At 41.4% G+C, this 21691-nt stretch overlaps 1 protein-coding gene across 3 annotated transcripts in view; it reads left to right on the top strand.

Moving 5' to 3' along the window:
• The window catches only part of si:dkeyp-23e4.3 (rho GTPase-activating protein 7), a 195919-nt gene that overhangs the window by 148718 nt on the left and 25510 nt on the right, over positions 1-21691 (top strand). The window contains exons 1-4 of one of the 3 annotated variants that reach the window (XM_063053182.1): positions 2730-3026; positions 3486-3600; positions 15931-16002; positions 16686-16767. Coding sequence is in view for 2 of the 3 variants with exons in the window: in XM_063053181.1 (XP_062909251.1) it covers positions 3014-3026; positions 15931-16002; positions 16686-16767 (167 nt within the window). In the remaining variant the exon portion in view is untranslated. Of the gene's footprint in view, positions 1-2729; positions 3027-3485; positions 3601-15930; positions 16003-16685; positions 16768-21691 lie in introns of those variants that run through there. The other 2 variants (XM_063053181.1, XM_063053180.1) reach the window with 2 other exon arrangements.

Raw genomic sequence — 21691 nt, 5'->3', positions numbered from 1 at the left:
TGAGGCAACACACTCAGGCTCCTTTTATGTTCAATTGAGTGTTCATTCTCTTGCATTGTGCAGCTTTCTATCATTACCTCACTCTCCCCAGAATAAATTTGCTTTCCAACTTGAATGCTGAAATGACCAAACATTCCTTATCTTAATCTTTTCACCACATTGTCAACCAAAAGGGCAATTTTTATATTTTTGCAAATTTCTTTATTATACCCTATAGTGTCTAAGTCAAATATATAACAAAAACCAAGGGACTCAGCGCTGGCCTCCATGAAACAGGTTTTAAAACCTATCTTTAGTTACAAATTAACCAATCAACTATTATCCTTTGTTTTCTACTATTGACTCAAGCTCAGATCTAATTGTATACTCTTCCTTGGATTCCATGTGAACTTGGCCAAAGTCCACAAGCACTACCTCAAATGAACTTGCCCTTCTTTTCAAAAAGTCCATTCAGGTACATCAAACATGAAGCCCACTTGACAGATCAATTCTGACTGTCTTTCATTAATCTGTGTCTCTTTAAATTGAAATTTATGCTGTCCTGTCACAATTGATTCCAAAAAGTTATCCATCACCAAAGCTAAATTAAATGGCTTGTCAGTTTATCCCTCCTTTTGTAAAACAGCAGTGTACTCTCAGCAGCTTTCCTATCCTGCAATGCCTCCTGCAATTTAGGAGGATTGAAACATTGAAGTTGTTACCTCACCAATACACCTTTTCATCCTTGCTTCTCTTAATAGCCTGAGAAAACTTTCATCCAGGCATGGCCGCTTTCAAATGGTAAAACCCTTAAACACTCCTTTGCAACGCTTGTACCATTTAATACCTCGCTCTTTCTTCAACATGTGCAAAATATTGATTACAAATCTTGGTCTTGTCAATTTTTTCCACACACGTTATCTTTGTTTCTTAATAGGCAACACTCCTTAGACACTTCAAATCTAATCTTTGTCAGTTGATTTGTTTTTTGAAGTTTCTTCTATTTTCTTAAAGACCTGAAGTTGGATTTGCATTGGGGGACCACTTTGTCGAGCACCTCTGCTCCATCCACCAACAGCGGAATTCCCAGGTGTCCAAACGTTTTAATTTCAATTCCCATTCCAACATATCGGTCCATGGCTTCCTCATGTTCCACAATGAGGCCACCTTCAGAGTGGAGGAGCAACACCTTATATTGCATCTGGGTAGCCTCCAACTTGCAGGCATGAATATCAATTTCTCCTTCCAGTTTAAAAAAAATCCCTCCCCTCTCCCCTCTTTTATTCTCCATGCTGGCTTCTTACTTCTCACCTGCCTGTCACCTCCTCTTAGGTCCCCCACTCCAATGGTCCACTCCCTCCCCTATCAGATTCCTTCCTCTTCAGCCCTTTACATTTCCTACACAACTGGCTTTACCTATCACCTTCTAGCTGCCCTCCTTCCCGTCCCTCCCCCTTCCTTTCCAGTCCCGAAGAAGGATCACAGCCCAAAACGTCAACTGTTTATTTATCTCCATTGATGCTGCCTGACCTGAGTTCCTCCAACATATCATGTGTGTTGCTTTGGATTTGCATTCTTTGGCACAGGTCATTACAGAGACCAATTAATAATGTCAACTTTAATACTCAATGCATACGTATTATTTCATACAAGATGGGTTTCCTCTGGGTACGCTGGTTTCCTCGCACATCTCAAATTCATGAAGATTGGTAAATTAATTTCCTGATGTAAATTAACCCTTGTGTATGTAGGTAAGCAGTAGAATATGGGGGGGGGGGGGAGTTGCTGTCAAAATTGAGAATGTGTGGAAAACAAAAAAAGATTCATGTAGGATTAGTGTGAGTGAGTAGTTAATGGTTGGCATGGACCCTATCGGCCAAAAGGCCATTTTCTTTGACTGTATCTCTTTTTCTCATTTTGTATGATGCAAATAGCTTCCCATATATTTCCACAACAAGGGGAAACTCACCAACACGTGTAACAAAATGGCAATTTTAATCCTGTTTCCTAGCTTTTCATGTCTCAAATATGAGCAGCTGTGATTGTTAGCTGGCTGCAATTTATTGGCTCTCAATTACATTTGTAAATTGACGTTGCTTGTAATTTTGGAAGTGCACCAAAATTCTATGTTTGTTTAACATGTTTGGGATTAAACTAGTCCATCAACGTCTTGTATCCTAGAGTTTGTTTTCTTTCTTGCTTTTAGAAATTAGTCTTTGATTTCTGGTTCTTCTACAATATAATCCATGAGAATGGAAAAGGAGATATTTTTTCTTTAAAATGTTGATTCTTAAAAAAAAATCAACTATGAGGTAAAACCTCATACACACATAATCGTGAGGTGTCCTCCTGGCTTTACTAAGGGAGATTATTCAATTAAGCGCCCCCATAAATCTGCGTCTTGAATACATCCTCCTCGGCCTGGAGGTAAAATCCCTGGCGCATGTGCCGCTCAGCTGTTGGGTGACTGTTCTCTGCCGTACTGTCAGCTCCCATTCATCCCTGCCAGTCCGGGGAATGTTTCGCTGTCAAATAGGGTCCGACTGGAAACGAGCAGCAATTGTTTCTATTTTTTAATTATCTATCATAGGATTTTCTTCCTCCTGACTATATGTAGAGAAGTAACTGGATACGATTTAGTAGATGTTACAATCATATATGAAAAAAACCTCAGTGTATCCTTACATTTGACAGCTGGATTCCCCTGAATCAAAGTGGAAAGGTCCAGTAAAGCTCCCTACCCAGTGCTGCAGCTTTAAAGTCATTCACCCACCAGCTGTGCAGGGAGTCCGGAGCGGGGTCATGTCTTTGTAATGTGCTGGGAGGGGACAGCATACATTCTGTTTTCCGTGGAAGGAAATACACTCATCTGTGGAATCTAAGCTTTGACCCTGGACCGCTCCAGAAAGCAGTGAAATGGACACTGCCTTTTACGAGGCACTAACTCCAGCAAAACTTCGCTGCTTACGTTTTTGAATTGGAGCCGTGGTACCCTTACAAGGCTTTCCCAGCCGGTGGAAGCCTTCGCAGTAAAATGATAATAAAACGTGAGTGTCGACTTTCTTTACGTTCTGTCAAATTATACCGCAATGGTGATGCTCCAGAAATTGCTGCTTTTGAAATGTGGGTTTGCGATGCAATGAATTACTTGCAGGGTGATTGCGGGTTGTTTTGCTAAAAGACCGCGACTATTTTAAGATATCCGGGTTGATTTAATATGGATTAGTTGAAAAGGGGTCAAAAAAGGCAAATTTGGCAAATTTAGGGAAGGTTGATTTTAAGTAATTGCATCTCTCCGTACTTGCTATAGGTAAGTGATTGTAGGAAGTATAATGCCCTTCCGAAGCACATTGATAGTTAACGGTTTGTGTGCTTTAGCGAAACAGCAGTTCCGAGTGAACTTTTGTCGGCGTGAAATGTAGAATGAAGACTGAAGCTTAGTTTGAAGAGCAGCCGGGAGAAAGTGTATGAAAGCTGATAAGCATTTTGTGTGCTTTGAAATGCAGAGCAGAATTGAATGGTCAACTCTTCCGGTGATTGTCATGAGGTTTCAGGTCAGCAGCGGATCTCTCATTGGGATCGCGGAAGGGATGTACGAGGATGCGTGATCGCTGTTTAAAAGTATGTCCTTAAAAGCGGGTAGTTACAAAAGAAAAACTGCAACGCACAGTGCTAGTTCCGGTTGGAAGTTTATTTCCAAGTATCACCTGGTGTTGTAACAGTGAACGCTACAACATGAAGTAGGGGGATAAAACGAATTTTGGTGGCCTAACCTGCTTTTTCCCTTTTGCTTGCCCACTATTAAACCAACAAATGATTGATCTTGTGGTTCAAAGGATTTACGCTCTTTTTGAAATCTGTGTGAGTGTGCACGCTTATTCTCTGAGGTTGAATTTTGAAGTCACCGGTGACCTTCAACGTAACAAGGAGACACATGAAGCTTGTCCAAACTCTATCATCGCCACAAATCATCTCTTCCCCACCCCCCGTCCCCAATCGCACTTACTAGGTGGAGCACAGAGTCGCCTTCCACTCTTTCAGTTCTAGCAGAGTGGCTCCATCTATCTCCTCCAGCCGCTGCCTCGCAGCGCGCCAGATACTGTACCCGGCTTCAATTTTGACCTCCGATGCTGTTTACACGTCATCCTTATGACCGCCTGGGCTGGGTTCTCCACTCGCATCCCAGAAAGTTGTGGCCTCTGTAACTTGCCCCAAATGAGTGTCCGAGAGAGAAGCATGCGGGGAATGAAAATTAGATTGTGTACGTGGGTGGGTTCATGTTCCAGGCAGGTCCAGTAGGCCAGGCAGTCCGTTTCTGTCCTGCATCGTTTTTCACGACTCTGACATCCAGCTCGACTGCCTGGGTCAGGGGAGTTCCTGAACTTAAGACATGGGACCACCACTTACCCACCCAATTGTTGACAGCACTATTGCGCACAGATTGCACCTCTGTGCCCCCAGATGGATCAGATCAAAATATTTCAATGTCGGGCAGCATGTTATGCAATAAAGTCTTCTGAATGTTCCTACCCAAACAAGATTCTTAGATCATGTAATTGAGTCTGAAATGGTATGTTCTGGCCTATATAGGACTGAATTGCTGTATCAGGTCAGCTAGATTGTGAAAGTTCAGTTCTTAGGTCTTCCCCAACACCAGTTGGCAAGGAGGTGACTGGAGATGATCAGCATTGCCTGGGCAATCTTACGAATCTGGATTGTTGCTTTGTAGCAGAATATCCTTCCAAGTTGTTGAGTGAGAGAGAAATCAATCTAAAGAAAGTATTAGTAAGACAAGTCAGGACGAATAAAAGCCAAGCAGCCATTTGTCTAATAATTTTCAGCCTCCTAATTTTAGTAATGAAAATCGACTGATTTAAATGTTTGAAAAAATATAAGGTATGGAGTTGTGCAGGAAAAAGGTGTTGAGTTAATAGGTCAGAAATCATCTTATCGAATGGCTCAGCAACCATGAGGGTTTTTTGGTTTTTAGTGTTGGGGGGAATAAGCAGCCCAACAGAACTGCAAACACATTACATTAACCAGATCTGTTCTCTGGCCCATATGATTGAAAGCACACACTTCCTGTATTTTAATTAGATTTGATCATATTCTTATGAGTGGCACATTTCACTCACTCCTTTTCAGGGTAGGCTTTTTAATTAAATTGAGCCCATTTGCTCATTAATGATTATAATGTTACAGGGCAATAGCAAGCTGTAAGCACCACTATAATTTTGGCATGTCAAATGGTAGAGAGTTTGGAACATGGAAATAATAGACCAACAAGTTTAGACACAAAGCTGCAAGGGTGTAAAGGAACAATTCTGTTGCATGGAACTTGGAAACATACTTGACCCTAAAAGGAGATGCATTCAATAGCATTTCATTTTGAAGAGCAAAGACTCTTTGTGTATTTGCTTTCTCATTTATCTGCTAACCTTGTGCCATCTAAACTTCAGCTTATCCAAATCTCTGCCGTCTGAATGTGACCTCATCCCAAGCACAATTTACTCCTCATTCCTATGGTTATTACTCCCAGTCTGGCAATGACTCAATTCTAAAATTCCTGTCTTCAAGCTGTTCCAAGTTTACAGTCCTCTCCATCTTTACAAATCCATGCAGCCTTCTGAGATCTCTACTCCTATTGATCTGACAACTTGCACATGCCCAAGTTTCATTTTTATTTCTCCATCTTTGGCCATGCCATCACATGCCATCTTCTCTCTACAGAAGGCAGTGTGTCAGAATACTGGGTCCTTTCTCAGGCTCGAAGTATGCAACTATGGAATGTCCCTAGGATCATTTCTCAGCTCTCAATTGTTTACAATACTGATATATCGGAAGAGGGACAGAGTGTAAGATATCAATGGCTGCAGATGACATGAAAGTTCTAGGGGTGTTGATGTTAGGATTCTGCAACAGAAGATGTATAGATTAAGTGGGTGAAAATTTGACACATTGAGTTTAAAATGGAAATGTGTGAGGCACTGAAGATGAATTAAAAAGCAAACTATTACCTAAAGGGATAAAAAATAGAAATGAGTGAATGCCATCGGATATAAATGTTTTTGCGCATGAATTACAAGAAGTTAGCACATAGGTGGAAGAAGTAGAATATTAGCCTTTATTGAAAGTGCATTGGAGTTTAAAATATAATTTTTTTTACAAATTGTACCTGATGTTGGTGAAGCCACATCAGGAATACGCTGCACGTTTTTTTTCCCCACAAGGAATATAATCTCTAGAATACTCTACCTTCGAGGGCTGTGGAGAGCAGATGATAGCAGGTATTTATTTGCTGATCAAAACCATGGGTATTGGCACAAAGAAGAAGTTAAGGCCTGGGGCAGATCAACCACTGATCACATTGAATGATGGGACAGGCGGGAAGGGCCAGCTACTTCAATTTTCCTGGGATCTTGGAGTACCAAAACACAAGTTGAAGAATTTCACCTTCTGTCTTATTGCATCTTTTACCCTTCTCTTTGCCTTTTAAAAATCATGTTACAGTCTCTCTACCTACTATCTTGTAAGGCTGGTATGAAATGTTACTAAAGCTCCAGTACAGAACTTTAAGCTGTTAGTAGGTCAAAGACAAATAGAAGAGGATTGATGCGAAACCAATTATTGTTGAGTTTCTGTCCTTTTGACTGAATAGTTCCCAAATCTTGGCCACATTTTTCAGTGGAAGGTAAAAGTGGACATGGATTCAAACTGGTAATTAGAAAGGATGATTTTTGATCTGATTTTGTCTTCAGTTTGCAGCTGTTGCTAATCACGGGTACACTTTAAATTACAAGGTATTAGCCACCTTTTATTATTTTAAAACAGACAGATTGCACAGTACAACACTGAGGCTTTATGTTCATCTCTTGTAGGTACCCAGAGTTAAACTTGCCCCTCTGCTAGACAGACCCCACTGGACTGATGGCCTACTTTTTGTAGAGTCTCCCATTAGCCACAATCAGTCCGCCAGTTGTCCAATCCAAGATTCAACCTGCAGACCATTTTGAAAGTTATATTCAGCCTCTCTGCTTCGGAGAGTCCAAAAGCTTAGTTGGAGGTCATTTGTTATGTTATTTCATGTTAGTGCTTGTGGGCATGGAAATCCAGTCCATTGACACATGCTGGCATTGGCGCTTATTTCAACTGGAACCATTGGGTAGACATCAATGTAATCAGTCCTGTGGGGATTTGAGATGAAGTTAGAGCTGGAGCTGAGGGACGTCAATGGAGGGAGGGTTGACGGTGGTGGTGTCCCACCACTTGGCACAGTCCTGCTCTTTCCTAGCTGTTCAATCCACTGACCAACTGTTATTTTTGAAATGGCCATTTTTAGTAAATTTCACTATGTATTTATTAAAATAAACAATGACATTTTGCCATTATGAGTGTTTCTTTCAATAATGGTCGCCAATTTATGAGTGTGATGTTTTGGGCTGTAGCTCTGTCATTGACAAGTATTTTGCAATCAGCGACGAAATGATGGTTCTCAAGATGGACTTTAAGAACTGTGCACAGCTTGTTAGCAATTTCTGCGGTGTGGGTTTTAGTGCTGCTTTTTGTTTCTGCCAATAACTGTAAGTGATCTCTTGTGCTGATGTTGACAAGTATGCTGGACAGCCGGACCCAGGAAGTGATTTTCTGATGGTAAACCACGGGAGTTTGTTTTTAAAACTGGAACATTTTCTGTCATTTTCATGCAGAGTGAAATTAAGGAGAAAACAGTAAAATTATAACTTCACCCTAAAAATAAATTTTGAAGGAAATGAAAATATAAACCCAGTTCCAGCTCTTCAACAAAGGCTTGATGCTTTCAGTTTTATCAGTGATAATATTTAATCAACAGTTGATTTCTAATTTATTCCATCTGTGAAAGTTAGAACAGAGCAGAATAACATTGGATCTAAAAAAGATTCCACATTTAAGTAACTACATTTAAGCAAACTGCACCCCAACAACCCCCAACCTAGAATAATGTGGACAGCATATTTATAGAGGTGCTTACCTTGAAGGAATGGGTGACCACCTGACTAAAGAAGGATGGCAGGCAAGTAGGGTGAATTCAGGGGAGCTTCAAAGTGTATATCACTGCAGAAGTGTTGAAAGAAAGTGGGAGGTGAATGTACTTCAGTGCCTCTTATGGCTTGGCTGTGCAAAGAGGAGAAACAAAAATGCGAGATTAATAGTGGTAGGAGACTCAAAAGGAGAATGAACAGTTCCTTCCTTAGTCATAAATATGAATCCAGACTGGTGCACTGCCTCACTAGGTGGACACAAGGCATTCTAAAAAGGAAGGTCAACAGTCAGAGGCTGTGGTTCCCAATGGCACTGAAGATGAAGCTAAAAAGAGGGATAAAGTCCTTCAACATGATTACAGCAGAGCTAAGTCACTGATTATAAACATACATGCCATACTCCTTGATGTCACTTACTACTTCTGGTGGTGCGAGCAAGTGATGAGTTAAAGGATTACTTGAGCAGATGTGTACAAAGAAGGACTTCAGATTTCTGGAACACTAGGAATGCTACAGGGAGAGGATAGGATCTGCGCAGGCAGATAGGTTGCACCTGAATTGGAATGGGCCTGACAGCCTTGTTGAGGAGCTTTGCGAATGTAGTTCAGAAGGGTTTAAATCTAATTTGCGAAGGAATAGAATATTTTGTATAACACACTCAGTGGCCGCTTTATTAGGTACACCTCATTAATGCAAATATCTAATCAGCCAATCATGTGGCAGCAGCTCAATGCATAAAAGCATGCAAATGTGGTCAAGAGTTCCAGTTGTTGTTCAGACTAAACATCATAATAGGGAAGAAATGTAATCTTAAGTAACCTTGGATTGATTGTTGGTGCCAGATGGGATGGTTTGAACATCTTAGAAACTGCTGATCTCCTGAGATTTTCATGCATGACAGTCTCTAGAGTTTATAGAGAATGATGTGGAAAATCTTGTGTATTTAATATTTCAGTAATATTGTAAATATATTTGATTAAGCATTCTTTAAATAATTCATTAGATAGATAGATATACTTTATTAATCCCGAGGGAAATTTGGTTTTGTTACAGCCGCACCAAGAATAGAGCGTAAATATAGCAATACAAAAACCCCCAACAATCAAACAACAAAATGCAAACTATGCCAGATGGAAAATAAGTCCAGGACCAGTCTATTGGCGCAGGGTGTCTGACCCTCCATGGGAGGAGCTGCACGTTCGATGGCCACAGGCAGGAACGACCTCCTGTGCCGCCAAGTGTTGTATCACGGTGGAATGTGGCCGAAGTCCAACAGTAAAAAGTTCAATATCCAGTCTGCAAACATGTTCCTCGATCGTAATATGCGCCGGATTGCACCATCCGTTGTTAACCAGATCAGTAAGCACCCAACTCCTTTACGCTTACCGCTCTCAGTGCACTTCCGGTCAGCCAGAACGGTATTACCCACCAAACTCCTCTTCTCCAAAAGTCTCTGTTGTCTCGACCCAGTCCTCTTTCCTCGGTTTTGTGATCCCCCTCTGCATCCTCTGTGTGTTTTCCTCCAGATTTCAGCAGGGGTGTCCGCTGCTCTGTTCGCTAAACCGGCCGGTATTTGCTGGTCCGTGGAATACACAATGCGACCTTGCTTCTGTCCCGCGTGTCAGGATGTAACCATTTCCAGCAGTAAAGAAAACCCAAATAAAACTCTCTCTACCAGCATGTTAGAGAGGGTGCAGCTTCAACGTGTTACCGTGAGAAAAAAAATACAAAAAATAACGTAAATTAGAAAGTAAGAATAGATCGGAACAGCTGTACCAGGCTGCGTGCATGACCGGCGCATGCGCACTATATATATGCACACATTATGGGTTATATGTAATACTGCATGAATGGCATACATCATCATGTCACGATGTTATAAGTACAGGCCTTGCTTGAAAGTAAAAATGAAATTAGACACAAATTCCCAGTTTCCTTGTTATCCTTTTAATTAGTTTTTGATTTAGAATTATAAGATATTACAGCAACAATGAGTAAGCTTTAAATAAACCCAAGAGGATGGACTACCTGCTTGTTAAGCACAGTGAGAAATAGTCGAGGAAACAAAAGCAGCGTAGCTAGAAGCAGGTGGGTAAAGGCGACAGTAGTGCAAATAATGGTATGTTATGACAGTGGTGTGCAGAGGAGCATCTCTGAATGCATGACATGTTGAACCTTGAAGTGGATGGGCTACATCAGCAGACCAGGAATATACACTGAGTGGCCACTTTATTAGGTACAGGAGGTAACAAATAAAGTAGCCAGTGAGTGTCTGTGGAATATAATATTGGGGCAGTGGCGGTAGATACAGTCAAACATAGGAGATCAAGGTCAGGCAAGCAGGCAGAAAAGACTGATATGATAAGGCACATAAAAGGAATGCAAAGTTAAAATGAACCTATTTTAATGTAAGGAGTCTGACTTGTAAGGTACTCAAACTCACTGTTGATTTACACATGGAAATATGTCCTTATTGCCAGAAAGAAGGACAGGACTAGCAGCTCAACACTCCAGGGTTTGGTACCGTGAGGTGGGGAAGAGGTTCTACGAAAAGAGGACTACACGGATATAAAAGGAAAAGTGGCATTGCCTTTTTAGCATTTTCTGGGAAGCTTTCAAAGCCAGGATATGGGACTAGCGGAATAAATTTTCGGCACAGACTGGAAGGGCCGAATGGCCTGTTTTCTCTGCTGTAGTGTTCTATGGTTCTATGATATACAGGATTCTAGGGAAAAGGCAGAAGTTTGCGGGTCTGTATCCTGAATACATTTGGAGACTGATCATTGGTTTGTGTATTGAGAAGATAACCAGATGGGGGCTGAGCTCCTGTCTCGGAACACTGAAAGCCAATCTCATTTAAACATTCCTTGATCCTTATAGGATGATTGTCACTGATGTTGCTACCCAGAACGAGGTGTCACCCAAAAACTAACTTGTTTTTCCTCTTTCTCAATTCTGAGGAAAGGTTCTGGATTTTAAACGACAACTGAATTTTTTTCACAAATGCTGCCTGATCTGCTTTTTCTGTTTTTATTACATACTTATATCCTTTGCAGTTTTAAAATTATTATTTCAGTCAACAATTTGAGATTGAGTTGAGAAAAAGAATTATTTCCCACTAAGGGTGATTTATTTATTTTGTGACACAGCGTGATAACAGTCCCCTTCTAATCCTTGGAATTCTCTATCTGAGAAGGTAGTGGCGATTCCATTCTTGAATCATTTCAAGACCTAAATTGATAGATTTTGGGGTATTAAATGATTCCAGGGAAAGTCCCTCTGTGGCAAAGAGGCAGAGATGATCTTGTGGAATGTTGGAGTAGTCACAAGAGGCCAGACGGCCAGCTCTTGCTTCTGTTACCCATCTACACAAAAAATGCTAGAGGAATTCAGCAGGCCAGACAGTGTTTACGGAAAAGAGTAAACAGTCGATGTTTTGCCGGAGACTCTTCTTCAGGACCGAAAAGGAAGGGGAGAAGTCAGAGTAAGAAGGTAGGGGGAGGGGAGGAAGAAGTACAAGGAGGCAAGTGATAGGTGAAACCTGGAGGGAGGGAGGGATTGAAGTAAAGAATTAGGAAGCTGATTGGTGAAAGAGAGAAAGGGCTGGAGATGGAAAGATCTGATGGGAGAGGGTAAAAGACAATGGAAGAAAGGGAAGAGTACCTGGGGAGGTGATGGACAGGTAAGGTGATAAGGTGAGAGAGGGGAATAGGAATGGTGAAGGGGAGGGGTGCAATTATCAGAAGTTTGAGAAACCGATGTTCATGCTGTTAGGTTGGAGGCTACCCAAATGGAATATAAGGAGGTGCTCCTCCAACTTGAGTGTGGCCTCATTACAGTAGTAGAGGAAGCCATGGACTGACATGTTGGAATGGGAAGTGGAATTGAAATGGGTGGCTACAGGGATATCCTGCTTTTTCTGACAGATGGTGCGTAGGTGCTTGGCAAGGGTCTCACCAATATACAGGAGGCCACATTGGGAGCACCCAATGCAGTAGATGACGCCAACAGACTTGCAGGTGAAGTGTTGCCTCACCTGGACAGACTGTTTTGGACCCTGAATGGTAGTGAGTGAGGAGGTGATGACTCACTTCTCTTATTCATAGTTGTCTGATTTCTTGATGGTGGCTGGTATGAATTGGAAACCTAAGGGAAATTAATGATCATGTCCAAAATGACTGGTGCCCTCTTTATTTCTTTGAAACCTATTAATCATCAAGATTTACTTTTGGGCCAATTTTGAAAATTCCACTTTTAAGCAGAGTTGTTGAACCACACTTTTATCAGGCATTCTAAGGTTTAATTCAGGATTTAGTAGATGGGTTTCTAGGGGAAAAACATACTTTTACGTACCTAATTTGTTCAAGATGGAATGAATGGGTTAATGCTCCAAGTCTAGCAGATTTTTTTTAGTGGAGTATGTAGTGAGAATGGGTCATGAGGGTGGGTATTACAGTAGGTGTACAAGAGTGTGGGTGGAGGTTGTGGCAGAATCTTGAGGTATGACCAGAGCAGATATCCAGGCCTGACATCAGGGTTATGGGTGTACAGCTATAATTGAAATACTGCTTTGAGCAAAGTGAGAGTGGAGTCGCCTGCCGTGATCTATTCCTGAACTCTCTGGACGCACTGTTCTGCGGCATGAATGAAGCAAGGATGTGCCGTAAGAGTGATTTTTAGAAATCTGTAGCCAGCACAGGGAGGGTATTGTGCTTGGGATCCTGAGCAGCTGGTGCGTACGTGCATGTTTGTGTGTGGTAAGCTACTGTGTTCTGGAGACGGTTATGCTCAATCGAGCAATCCAAGCCTCCAGCAGATACTAGATAAGAATGATTGGATCTGTACGAACTAGACGGAGCCAGAGTCAGCACAGCCAAGCTTTCAAAGACTGCTAGGCTTCCTGATTGTTTTTGGGAGGAGACAGATTGTCCGACAAACATCAAGCCCAAAACATCCATTAGATTAAATTGGTATGAGGCTCCAAGGGCAGAATTTCCGGCCCCCTTTCATTTGCTATATGCGAACACGTTGATTGTTTAGTTTTCAGACTCTTTTCCCGCCCCTCGCCCCACCCGGTTCAGATTAAACGTTGTTAACAAAGTTGACGATTGGATCTGTGTGATCCATGTAAATCCAATAGGATGGGAATGATTTAAATAGTGATGTTTCGCGTTTACACTGGAGTCCTTACAATGTTGTTTTCTGTAAAGTCAATATCTGTAAAACAGAAGTCAAGGTGTTTCTGATACTAGTCTTTTTGATTCCCAGAAATACACAGAGAGAACGGTTATGGCAGACGAGTGTGTGTGCAGTAGTTCCACCTCTTGGCCCTTTTGCTGTAGGTTTCCAAATTTCCCTTTACTATGTATTTATCGTGCCGACCGAGTGGAATCTTCCTGTAATGGAGATGCGGACAGTGCGTTCAGATTCCACACACTCAGAATAAAGGTGTCCCCCCCCCCGCCCCCCATTCCGGTGTTTGAGGCTTTTAGAGATGATGCATAATTCTCCACATTATATGCCTATGCAAGCAGTAGAAATTTAGTTTAATTTTTAGCATCATTCTTGGCAGAAATATTGGGGGGGCCAAAAGGCATGATCCCTCGTTGCACTGTTCTATGTTCTATTGGTATTTTTCCCCCTGTGGTGATGGGTAGCAAGGGATTCCTTAGCGTTCAGAAGCAATACATAGCAGGCTGAGCAGGGGAATGACACAGGTTTGTGTCACGATGAAGCAACTCTCACTCCTCCGTAAACCACATAATGCACTGACTGCTCTGGATCACCAGAGCCAAAGTAGCGTGGTGGGAAATGGAAGTCTATGATTGAGCCTGTAATGTAACAAATACATTACCGATTATAACTTGGCAACGTAAAATAGATGTGCGTTCTAAACAGATCACGATATTTTGGTGAATAATTTCATAGCTTATTGCGTAGAAATAAACTTTGACTAGAAAACGAAGACATTAATCTGTTGATGTTCGATTTGTTTGCGGGCACGGGACTACAAATTCAATAAAGACTGTACTCCACCAAAGACAGACATCCAAAGGAGATTGACCAAATCCAGATAGTGTGGGGATAGCGATATGAGGCTGGGAAACCTGGGGGTCCGAGGATTAGTAATGGGAATTGTAAATGTACCTGGAGAAGATTGGGAATGAGTGAGGGGGGGGTGGGCTAGGTAGGGTAGGATATGGCCATATGATGGATCAGAGTTTGGTGGAGGGAAAGCCACTATGAGGAGTAGGCATCTTACCAATTAGAATTTGTCCAAGGTTGATTCCCAGCATCAGACTTCATGACAGTGACCTGTTCATTTCCTCTGCAAATACCTGAAGCAGGTCTTGTGCGCATTGTAAAGTCTTGTCCCCACTGCATCTGCTCTCAAAGCATGTATAATTATAAATTACTGAATTATCATCAAGGTGTGCAGTACAAGCCACTGAGCACTTACACCTGGCGGTACTCCTGCATGTCAGATCCAAGGAGGATGCAGAATGAAAATCTTTTTTTTGTCAGTTCTTGATAGTGTATGTATAGTGTTTTTTTTGTGTGTGAATTTCATTGTATTATTTTCCTGCGGTGAGGGGGAGCAATTTGCAAGTGATTGGGGGATGCAGGTGAGGAGTGGTTAATCGGCAGAATGACTTGGGTGGGAGATGAAATAGTAACAGGCTGTGATGTGATTAGCAGAGGTGATAAAGGCCTGCGTGTGATGGAATCGGCTAAGAAACGGAAATGGAGAATGGGAGCAAGGGAAGTGAGGTGGGCTGATGGGAGCAGTGGGGGTAGGGACTTCGTGGGAGGACAGGCGGATGGAGCAGAAAGCAACCGGATGATAGGGAAGTGAGATTAGGTTTGTGTAGGAGGACCTGGACTGATCAGGAGAAAGAGATGGCCAGAAGGTAGCAGGTTACCTGAAACTGGAGAACCTTTTGGTTTGTAGATTTCTCATATGGAATATGAGGTGCTATTCCTCTAGATTGCATTTCACCTGCCTTTCTGACAGTGGATAAGACTGAGAACAGACAGATTTGTGGAATGCAGACACAAATTCATGAACCTTTCTTGATAGGCAATGCTCTCATCCCAGGAATTAGTCTGGTAAATCTCCTTTGGACTGCTTCCAATACAACTACGTGTCTTTTAGGTAAGAAGTCCAAAGCTGCACGTTGTATTCCAGGTGTGATCTCACCAACACCCTGCACAACTGTAAAAAAAATCCCTTTTCTTAAACTTCAAGCCTTTTACAACAAAGGCCAATATGCCATTTGTCCCCTTAACTATAAGGCATAGGAGCAGAATGATGCCATTCAGCCCATCAAATCTGCTCTGCCATTCAATCATGACTGATTTTTTATGCCTCTCGGCCCCTTTCTTCTGCCTTCAACCCTTAACTGCTTGGTCGACCTGCTAACCCTTTGTATTTCAAGAACTAAACACCCAGTTTCTTCTGAATTTGAGTCATTCACAAAATCTCCATTTAAATAATCCACCTTTCGATTCTTCTTACTAAAGTACTTGCTTACATTAATTCTATTTGCCCAGTTTTCACCCAGTCACTCAATGTACCGACATCCCATCACAGAATTAGAGTGTCCTCATTACAGCATGCCCTTTCAACTATTTCCACCTCATTGGTAAGCCTGAAAAGTTTGCATTTAGTTCCTTCCACTAGGTCATTAATCGGTGCCGCCACTTTGATTCTGCATTGTGAAATAAATCCAGCTACATTCCCTTTATCAAGGCAGCTTTCCTTGCTTAGAATTGTTTATTGATCAACTCTGATTAAACAACTTGCCCAGATTACCCGATTGTGGATTGGAGCTAAGATCTAGGCTTGCGTTAGATTAGTTTTTTTAAAATCATTATACACTGCAGCACCAAGTGAAACAAACATTGACATCCTCTTTCCTTTGCCTATCAGAGATTGAAGCAAAAGACGCCTGTGACTGGCTCAGAGCTGCCGGATTTCCACAGTATTCCCAGTTGTTTGAAGGTAAGCCGTGATGTGTTAAGCTGCTTGCCCTTTAAGAGTCTTTCAGCAGATTCTGAGACTTCTCATAATTGACTCACAAGAAAAACAAAAGATTGACAGCAGTGCTGATGAGAGTAGAGATTAAAGAAAGATGAAGATTAGCTTTACATGACTCATGTACTGTGCATCAAAACGTCATAATATACTTGAAGTGTGTTAATTTGTGTCGACAAATGCAGTCTGAGGATGCACTGGGCGCAGGCCACAAATGTTACCATGCTTCTGGCTCCAACATAGAATGCCCACATCTTACTAACCCTAGCACGTACATCTTTGGAGGAAACCAGAGCTCCTGAAGGAAGCCCATGTAGTCATGGGGCAAACATACAAACTCCTTAGCACGGTGGGAATTGAACCTAGATCACGGATGCTTTAAAGCATTATGCTAGTTACTGTGGTACCATTTCACCCCCATCCCCATTTTGAATTGAGCATAGCTGGTATGCTCTTCTCCACTTGAGATCGGGCATAAGGGATAAATTTCCGCAGGCTTGCGCATCTTACTCACAAGCTCAGCACTGACTCCTTTGTAGGACAGAAGTCTCGAGAACGAAATTCCACAATTTTAATTGTGCAGCTCATCGTTGTTCAGTACTAGAAGTTTTGCATAATTTAGTCATTCACTCACATTTCATTCTTCGCAGCATCTCAGTTTCCTGTTGATATTGAAGTGGTGAAAAATGATCATGAATTTTTAGACAGGGATGCCACAGAGTCTCTTTGCAGGTAAGGCCTTGATTGGATGCATTGCTTTGAACCCATAGCTTTAATGTAGCAGATTTAATCACATTATTTTTCTATGGATATTTTAATTTCTTCCTGCACAATGACACATGAACTCAGAATACCCAAAGAGGAGGTGTTGAATGTAATGAAAATTAAGCTATAGATTTAGAAATGATGGAATCAATATACCAAGAATGGTGATTATCCTTTGGGAGAGAATCTGGTACAATATTTAGATTATGAGAACACTCAGTCCTCTTTTATTGTCATTTAGAAATGCATACATGCATTAAGAAATGATACAATGTTTCTCTGGAGAGATATCACAGAAAACAGGACAAACCAAAGACTAACACTGACAGAACCACATAATTATAACATATAGTTACAGCAGTGCAAAGCAATACCATAATTTGATGAAGAACAAACCATGGGCACAGTAACAAAAAAGTCTCAAAGTCCCCATGTCGATCGACTCCCGAGTCCCCGATAGCAGGCGGCAAAAGGGAGAAACTCCCTGCCATAAACCTCCAGGCACCATAAACTTGTCGATGCCTTGGAAGCAGCCGACCACAGCCGACATTGAGTCCGTCCATCTGAAAACTTCGAGCCTCCGACCAGCCCCTCTAATACAGCCTCCCGAGTGCCATCCTCTGCCGAGCGCCTTCGACCTTGCCCCGACCGCTGAAACAAGCAAAGCTGAGGATTCGGGCCTTTCTGCTCCGGAGATTCCGGTTACCACACAGTAGCAGTGGCAGCGAAGGGGACATTTCAGAAGTTTCTCCAGATGTTCCTCCACACTCTCACGTCTGTCTCCATCAAATTAGAATTGTGCACGGTCCCCTACTTGACAGATTACAGATATTCATCACCGGAGAGGCCGTGCACGCTGCCGTCACACCGCCATCTTCTCCTCCAACATGGTACAAGACGAACTTTCTCTCAATTATGGTCCACACTTTAAAATGCACATTCAGTTTCATTCTCCGAGTAACAAAAGGCCATCTGCCTCTCAGTAACGTTCTGTGCTTTTATTGCTCAACGTGCATTGTTGCCCTGCATCAGTCTTGTTTAATGAATTTTGCACCGTAGAAAGAGTCTGTTGTGGCGGTGTTAGTCTTTTGAAAGAGTTATCTGCCCCATAGCAGTTAGAATTGTTTTGTTATTGTCAGATGTACTGAGATACAGTGGGGGGGAAAAACTTGTCCTGCATACTGTTCATACAGGTGAAGTAATTACACAATGCATTGAGATGAAACAAGGTAAAACAACAATGCAGTACCTCAGCTGTAGAGGAAGTGCAGTATGGGTAAACAATAATGTGTAAGTTCTAGTCATGGTTCCTTTATCATATTAGGGAAGCATTTAATCGTCTTATAATAGCAGGGTGGCAAATGTCCTTCAGCATGGTAGTACATACTTTCATGCTTTTGTGCCTTTTGCTTGATGGAAGAGGGGAGGAGAAAGAATGCCCAGGGTGGTAGGAGTCAAAAGATGGCTGGCTGATTTACTGAGGTAGCAAGAAGTGAAGGCAGAGTCCATAGAGGGGAGGCTGGTTTCCATGCTGTGTCCACGACTCTGCAGTTTTTTTTTCTGGTCACATGCAGAGCAGTTGTGCATCCAGATATGGATGATTTCTACAGTGCATTGATTAAAAATTCCTAAAGGTCAATAGGGCATACCAAATTTCTCTCGTTTCCTGAGGAAGTAGAGGCATTGGTGAGCTTTCTCGCCTGTGGCATCTATGTGTATATACACACAGAATGCAGTCATATGATTGACATGACAGTACTGCATCACTGTTTTAAAAAGAAATAAACATTTTGAAACTATTGAGGATAGCTGGTATCATAAACCAAGAATATCTAGGAAGTCTCCTTTCCCATCTATATTTGTTCAGAATTCTCAGACTAGAACCTTGAAGTGAATATGTTTTACTGTACTAGGGTACATGTTCTAGAGTTCACCCTGCTGGTCACTGTCCAGAAAGGCTCATGAGAAGTGCGTAGTTGCAACAAAAATCAGGCAGGCTATGCTGCCTTTCCCTGTGGCTCCCAGCCTTCCATTTGACGCAAGCTGATCTTTCAATTACAAAAAAAGAAATTCAAAGAATTTTCCCACACATGCTCAAGATGAAATATTATTCAATTAATGCTAAGACATTTCAGTTGGACTCTATTTTTAAAGTCCTTGAATGCTATTAGAACCTATAAATTCCATAAACAACTTGTATAAACAAATTAGTTAGAATGCTGATGTATCTCTTAAAGAAGCGTATCCAGCTGTGAGTTAAGTGCGTAATGGTCTATCATAACCCTAAATGAAATGGATTCAGGAATTTGTCATCCATTTCCTGAGGGGTCTTTCATAGAACAAACTCCAGTTTTGTTTATCTTCAGATTTCCAGCATACCTGTGTGTATATCATCTTCCAAACTGTTGGCCTGTTTACAAATGGAGCCTTGTTTAACATATAGCATTTTGGACAACACCAATTTTAAAACTGATTTCCTCCCCTAATGTTGGGTACATTTCTCTGTATCTACCTTTCTCAGTGCTGGGTCTGCTTCCCAGTGTTGTGGTGCTCCCTTTCAGGAACCTCTCCCAGTGTTCAGCCTATTCCTAAGATGTGGTGTTGGATTTGGTCCTACTTGTCGCCAGACTTGAGTATGGGTATTGTGTTTGAAAGTGCATGACAGAACCTGGTATCACATTCTCATATGATCATCCATTAGTCTGTCAGAGACCAATCTATATGATTCCTCCTTTGCACATAACTCAACAAACCATAGCACGAACAAGGAAAGCCTCCTATAGTTGCTGAAAGCAATGACTTTAAATTCTTGCTTTGCAAGCTTTTCAATCCAAGCAATCTGGGTTTTCCCACACTGGTTACTGTGCAATTTGCAAAATGAGCAGCACTTGGTTATCTGGCAGACAACAGTTGTGAAAAGATGTTGGCGACTTTTCAAGGAATCACCTCTTTGCTAAAATTAGAATGCTAAAACGGGAAAAACGACTTGTGTACTGGTGTGACTTGATTTAGCAGTTGGTGTCATTGAAGGCTGCTCACTATTGTAATGTTGGAGAAGCACACTAGCACATATAGCAAGCTCCTAAGAACAGGAATGGAATAATCAAGTTTAACACACACAAAATGCTGGAGAAACTCGGCAGCATCTATGGAAAAGAGTACAGTCGACATTTTAGGCCGAGACCATCATTTGTAATTGGAATAATCAAATTATTCTGTTGGAAAAGACCAAATTAATCTTCAGTTTTAGTGAGGTTGACCAAGAGGTCATGAATGGCTAGGACATCAGGCATAACATCCCTGTTACCTTTCAAAATGGTTAAGTGATTGTTTGAGTTTGGCTGAGAGCTTTGTCCTAGTATCTCATTAATAACACTCAATATGTTTAATGTGGAACGTTTTAAATATTTGCCAGTAATTGCTCAACCTTATTGAAGCTGGAGTCTTCCATAATAGCAAAGATTCATGGACGTCTAGATGTCTCCCTCATTAGAATTGTTTTCTTGATTTCATCAGATTACTCATGGTTAATCCAAAGCTCAAGATGCCAATGTTACTTCAAATTACTTCATATTACATCAGAAATATGAACCAATTTCTAATCACTCAGACTAAAGAAAAGTTGAAATTGAGGCTGTGCTTAGCTGTGTTGTTTGTTTCAATGACTTTGTGCTAACTGTGTGTAAGAGTTTGGATTCCAGGATCCCTAACACTGTTAAATTCGCAGTTGAGTGTTCCGACAGGAACTGGGATGTAATGGCCAAATTCTGGTTAAATACAGGAAATAGCAGACTTCTGTTGTCATTGGAGATCAGGACTAACTTTAAACATGATATTTAAATATTATTTTACTGCACACATAGCTGAATGAACATTGCTAAGTAAACAATTGCATAATTATTCTAAGTTCTACATTTTTCAGTTCTGCTTGGAGTTGAGACCAGATATAATCATACTGAATAGTGTGGGAGTGTTGAGGAGCCTGGTGGCCGACTCCTCCTATTTTCTTCTGTATGTATTTATTCTATAAATGCCCCGTTGACTCGCTATCAACCTCTTATCATGAGAAGATAACACAGTCATTATATGATGCATTAACAATAATTTTGATTTGCTAAGATTGCTCACCTAGTTTGCCTATTTTGAAAACTAAAATGTCTGCAACTCCTAGAAATCTGAAACAAAATGCTGAATATCTTGGGTGTCAGGCAAAATCTTTGGAGAGAGATGCAGAACTGGTGTTAAAAGTTGATAAAGTTTCATCGGTGTTTTTTCCAGCATTTTCTCCTCTTTTTATTGCAGTTTATTTTGGTATATTCCACCTTATTGAAAGAGGCAAGAGGGTACATTGCCAATGCTTAGAGATGTTTTTGTCCATGCTTCATGTTTGCAACAGGAGAGGTCCTGGAGGATTAGAAAATAGACGTTGTTGCGCCTTTTTCAAAAAGGGTAATGGGAAAATCCAGGAAGTCAGAAGCCAGTGAGGCTGGTATCAATAGTAGGGAAGCTATTGGAGTGGATTCATAGGGATAGGATTTATGTGCACTTGGTAAAACATGACCTGATTAAAGACAGTCAGGGTGGCGTCATGCAGAGCACATCATGGCTTGCCAACTTGATTGATTTATTTAAAGAGGTGACTAAGATGATTGAGGATAGAATAGTGCATTTTGTCAACACAGACTTTACTAAGTTCACCATGGTAGGTTGTTACGGAAGGTTAAGATACCGCAGTGATTTGGTAGTTGGATTCAGTATTGGCATCACCAAAAATGGAGTGTAGTGGTAGGAGGGTGTTGCTCTGGCTGGATAGCTGCAGCTATGAGTGTTTCTCAGGGATCACCAATTTGTGATGTATATTAATGACTTTGAAAATGTGGATGGGTTGGTT

Source organism: Mobula hypostoma, chromosome 7 (assembly GCF_963921235.1).
Source record: "Mobula hypostoma chromosome 7, sMobHyp1.1, whole genome shotgun sequence".
Taxonomy (NCBI): domain Eukaryota; kingdom Metazoa; phylum Chordata; class Chondrichthyes; order Myliobatiformes; family Myliobatidae; genus Mobula; species Mobula hypostoma.
The sequence above is the reverse complement of the archived record's forward strand: the minus strand, read 5'-3'. Positions and strand labels throughout refer to the sequence as shown.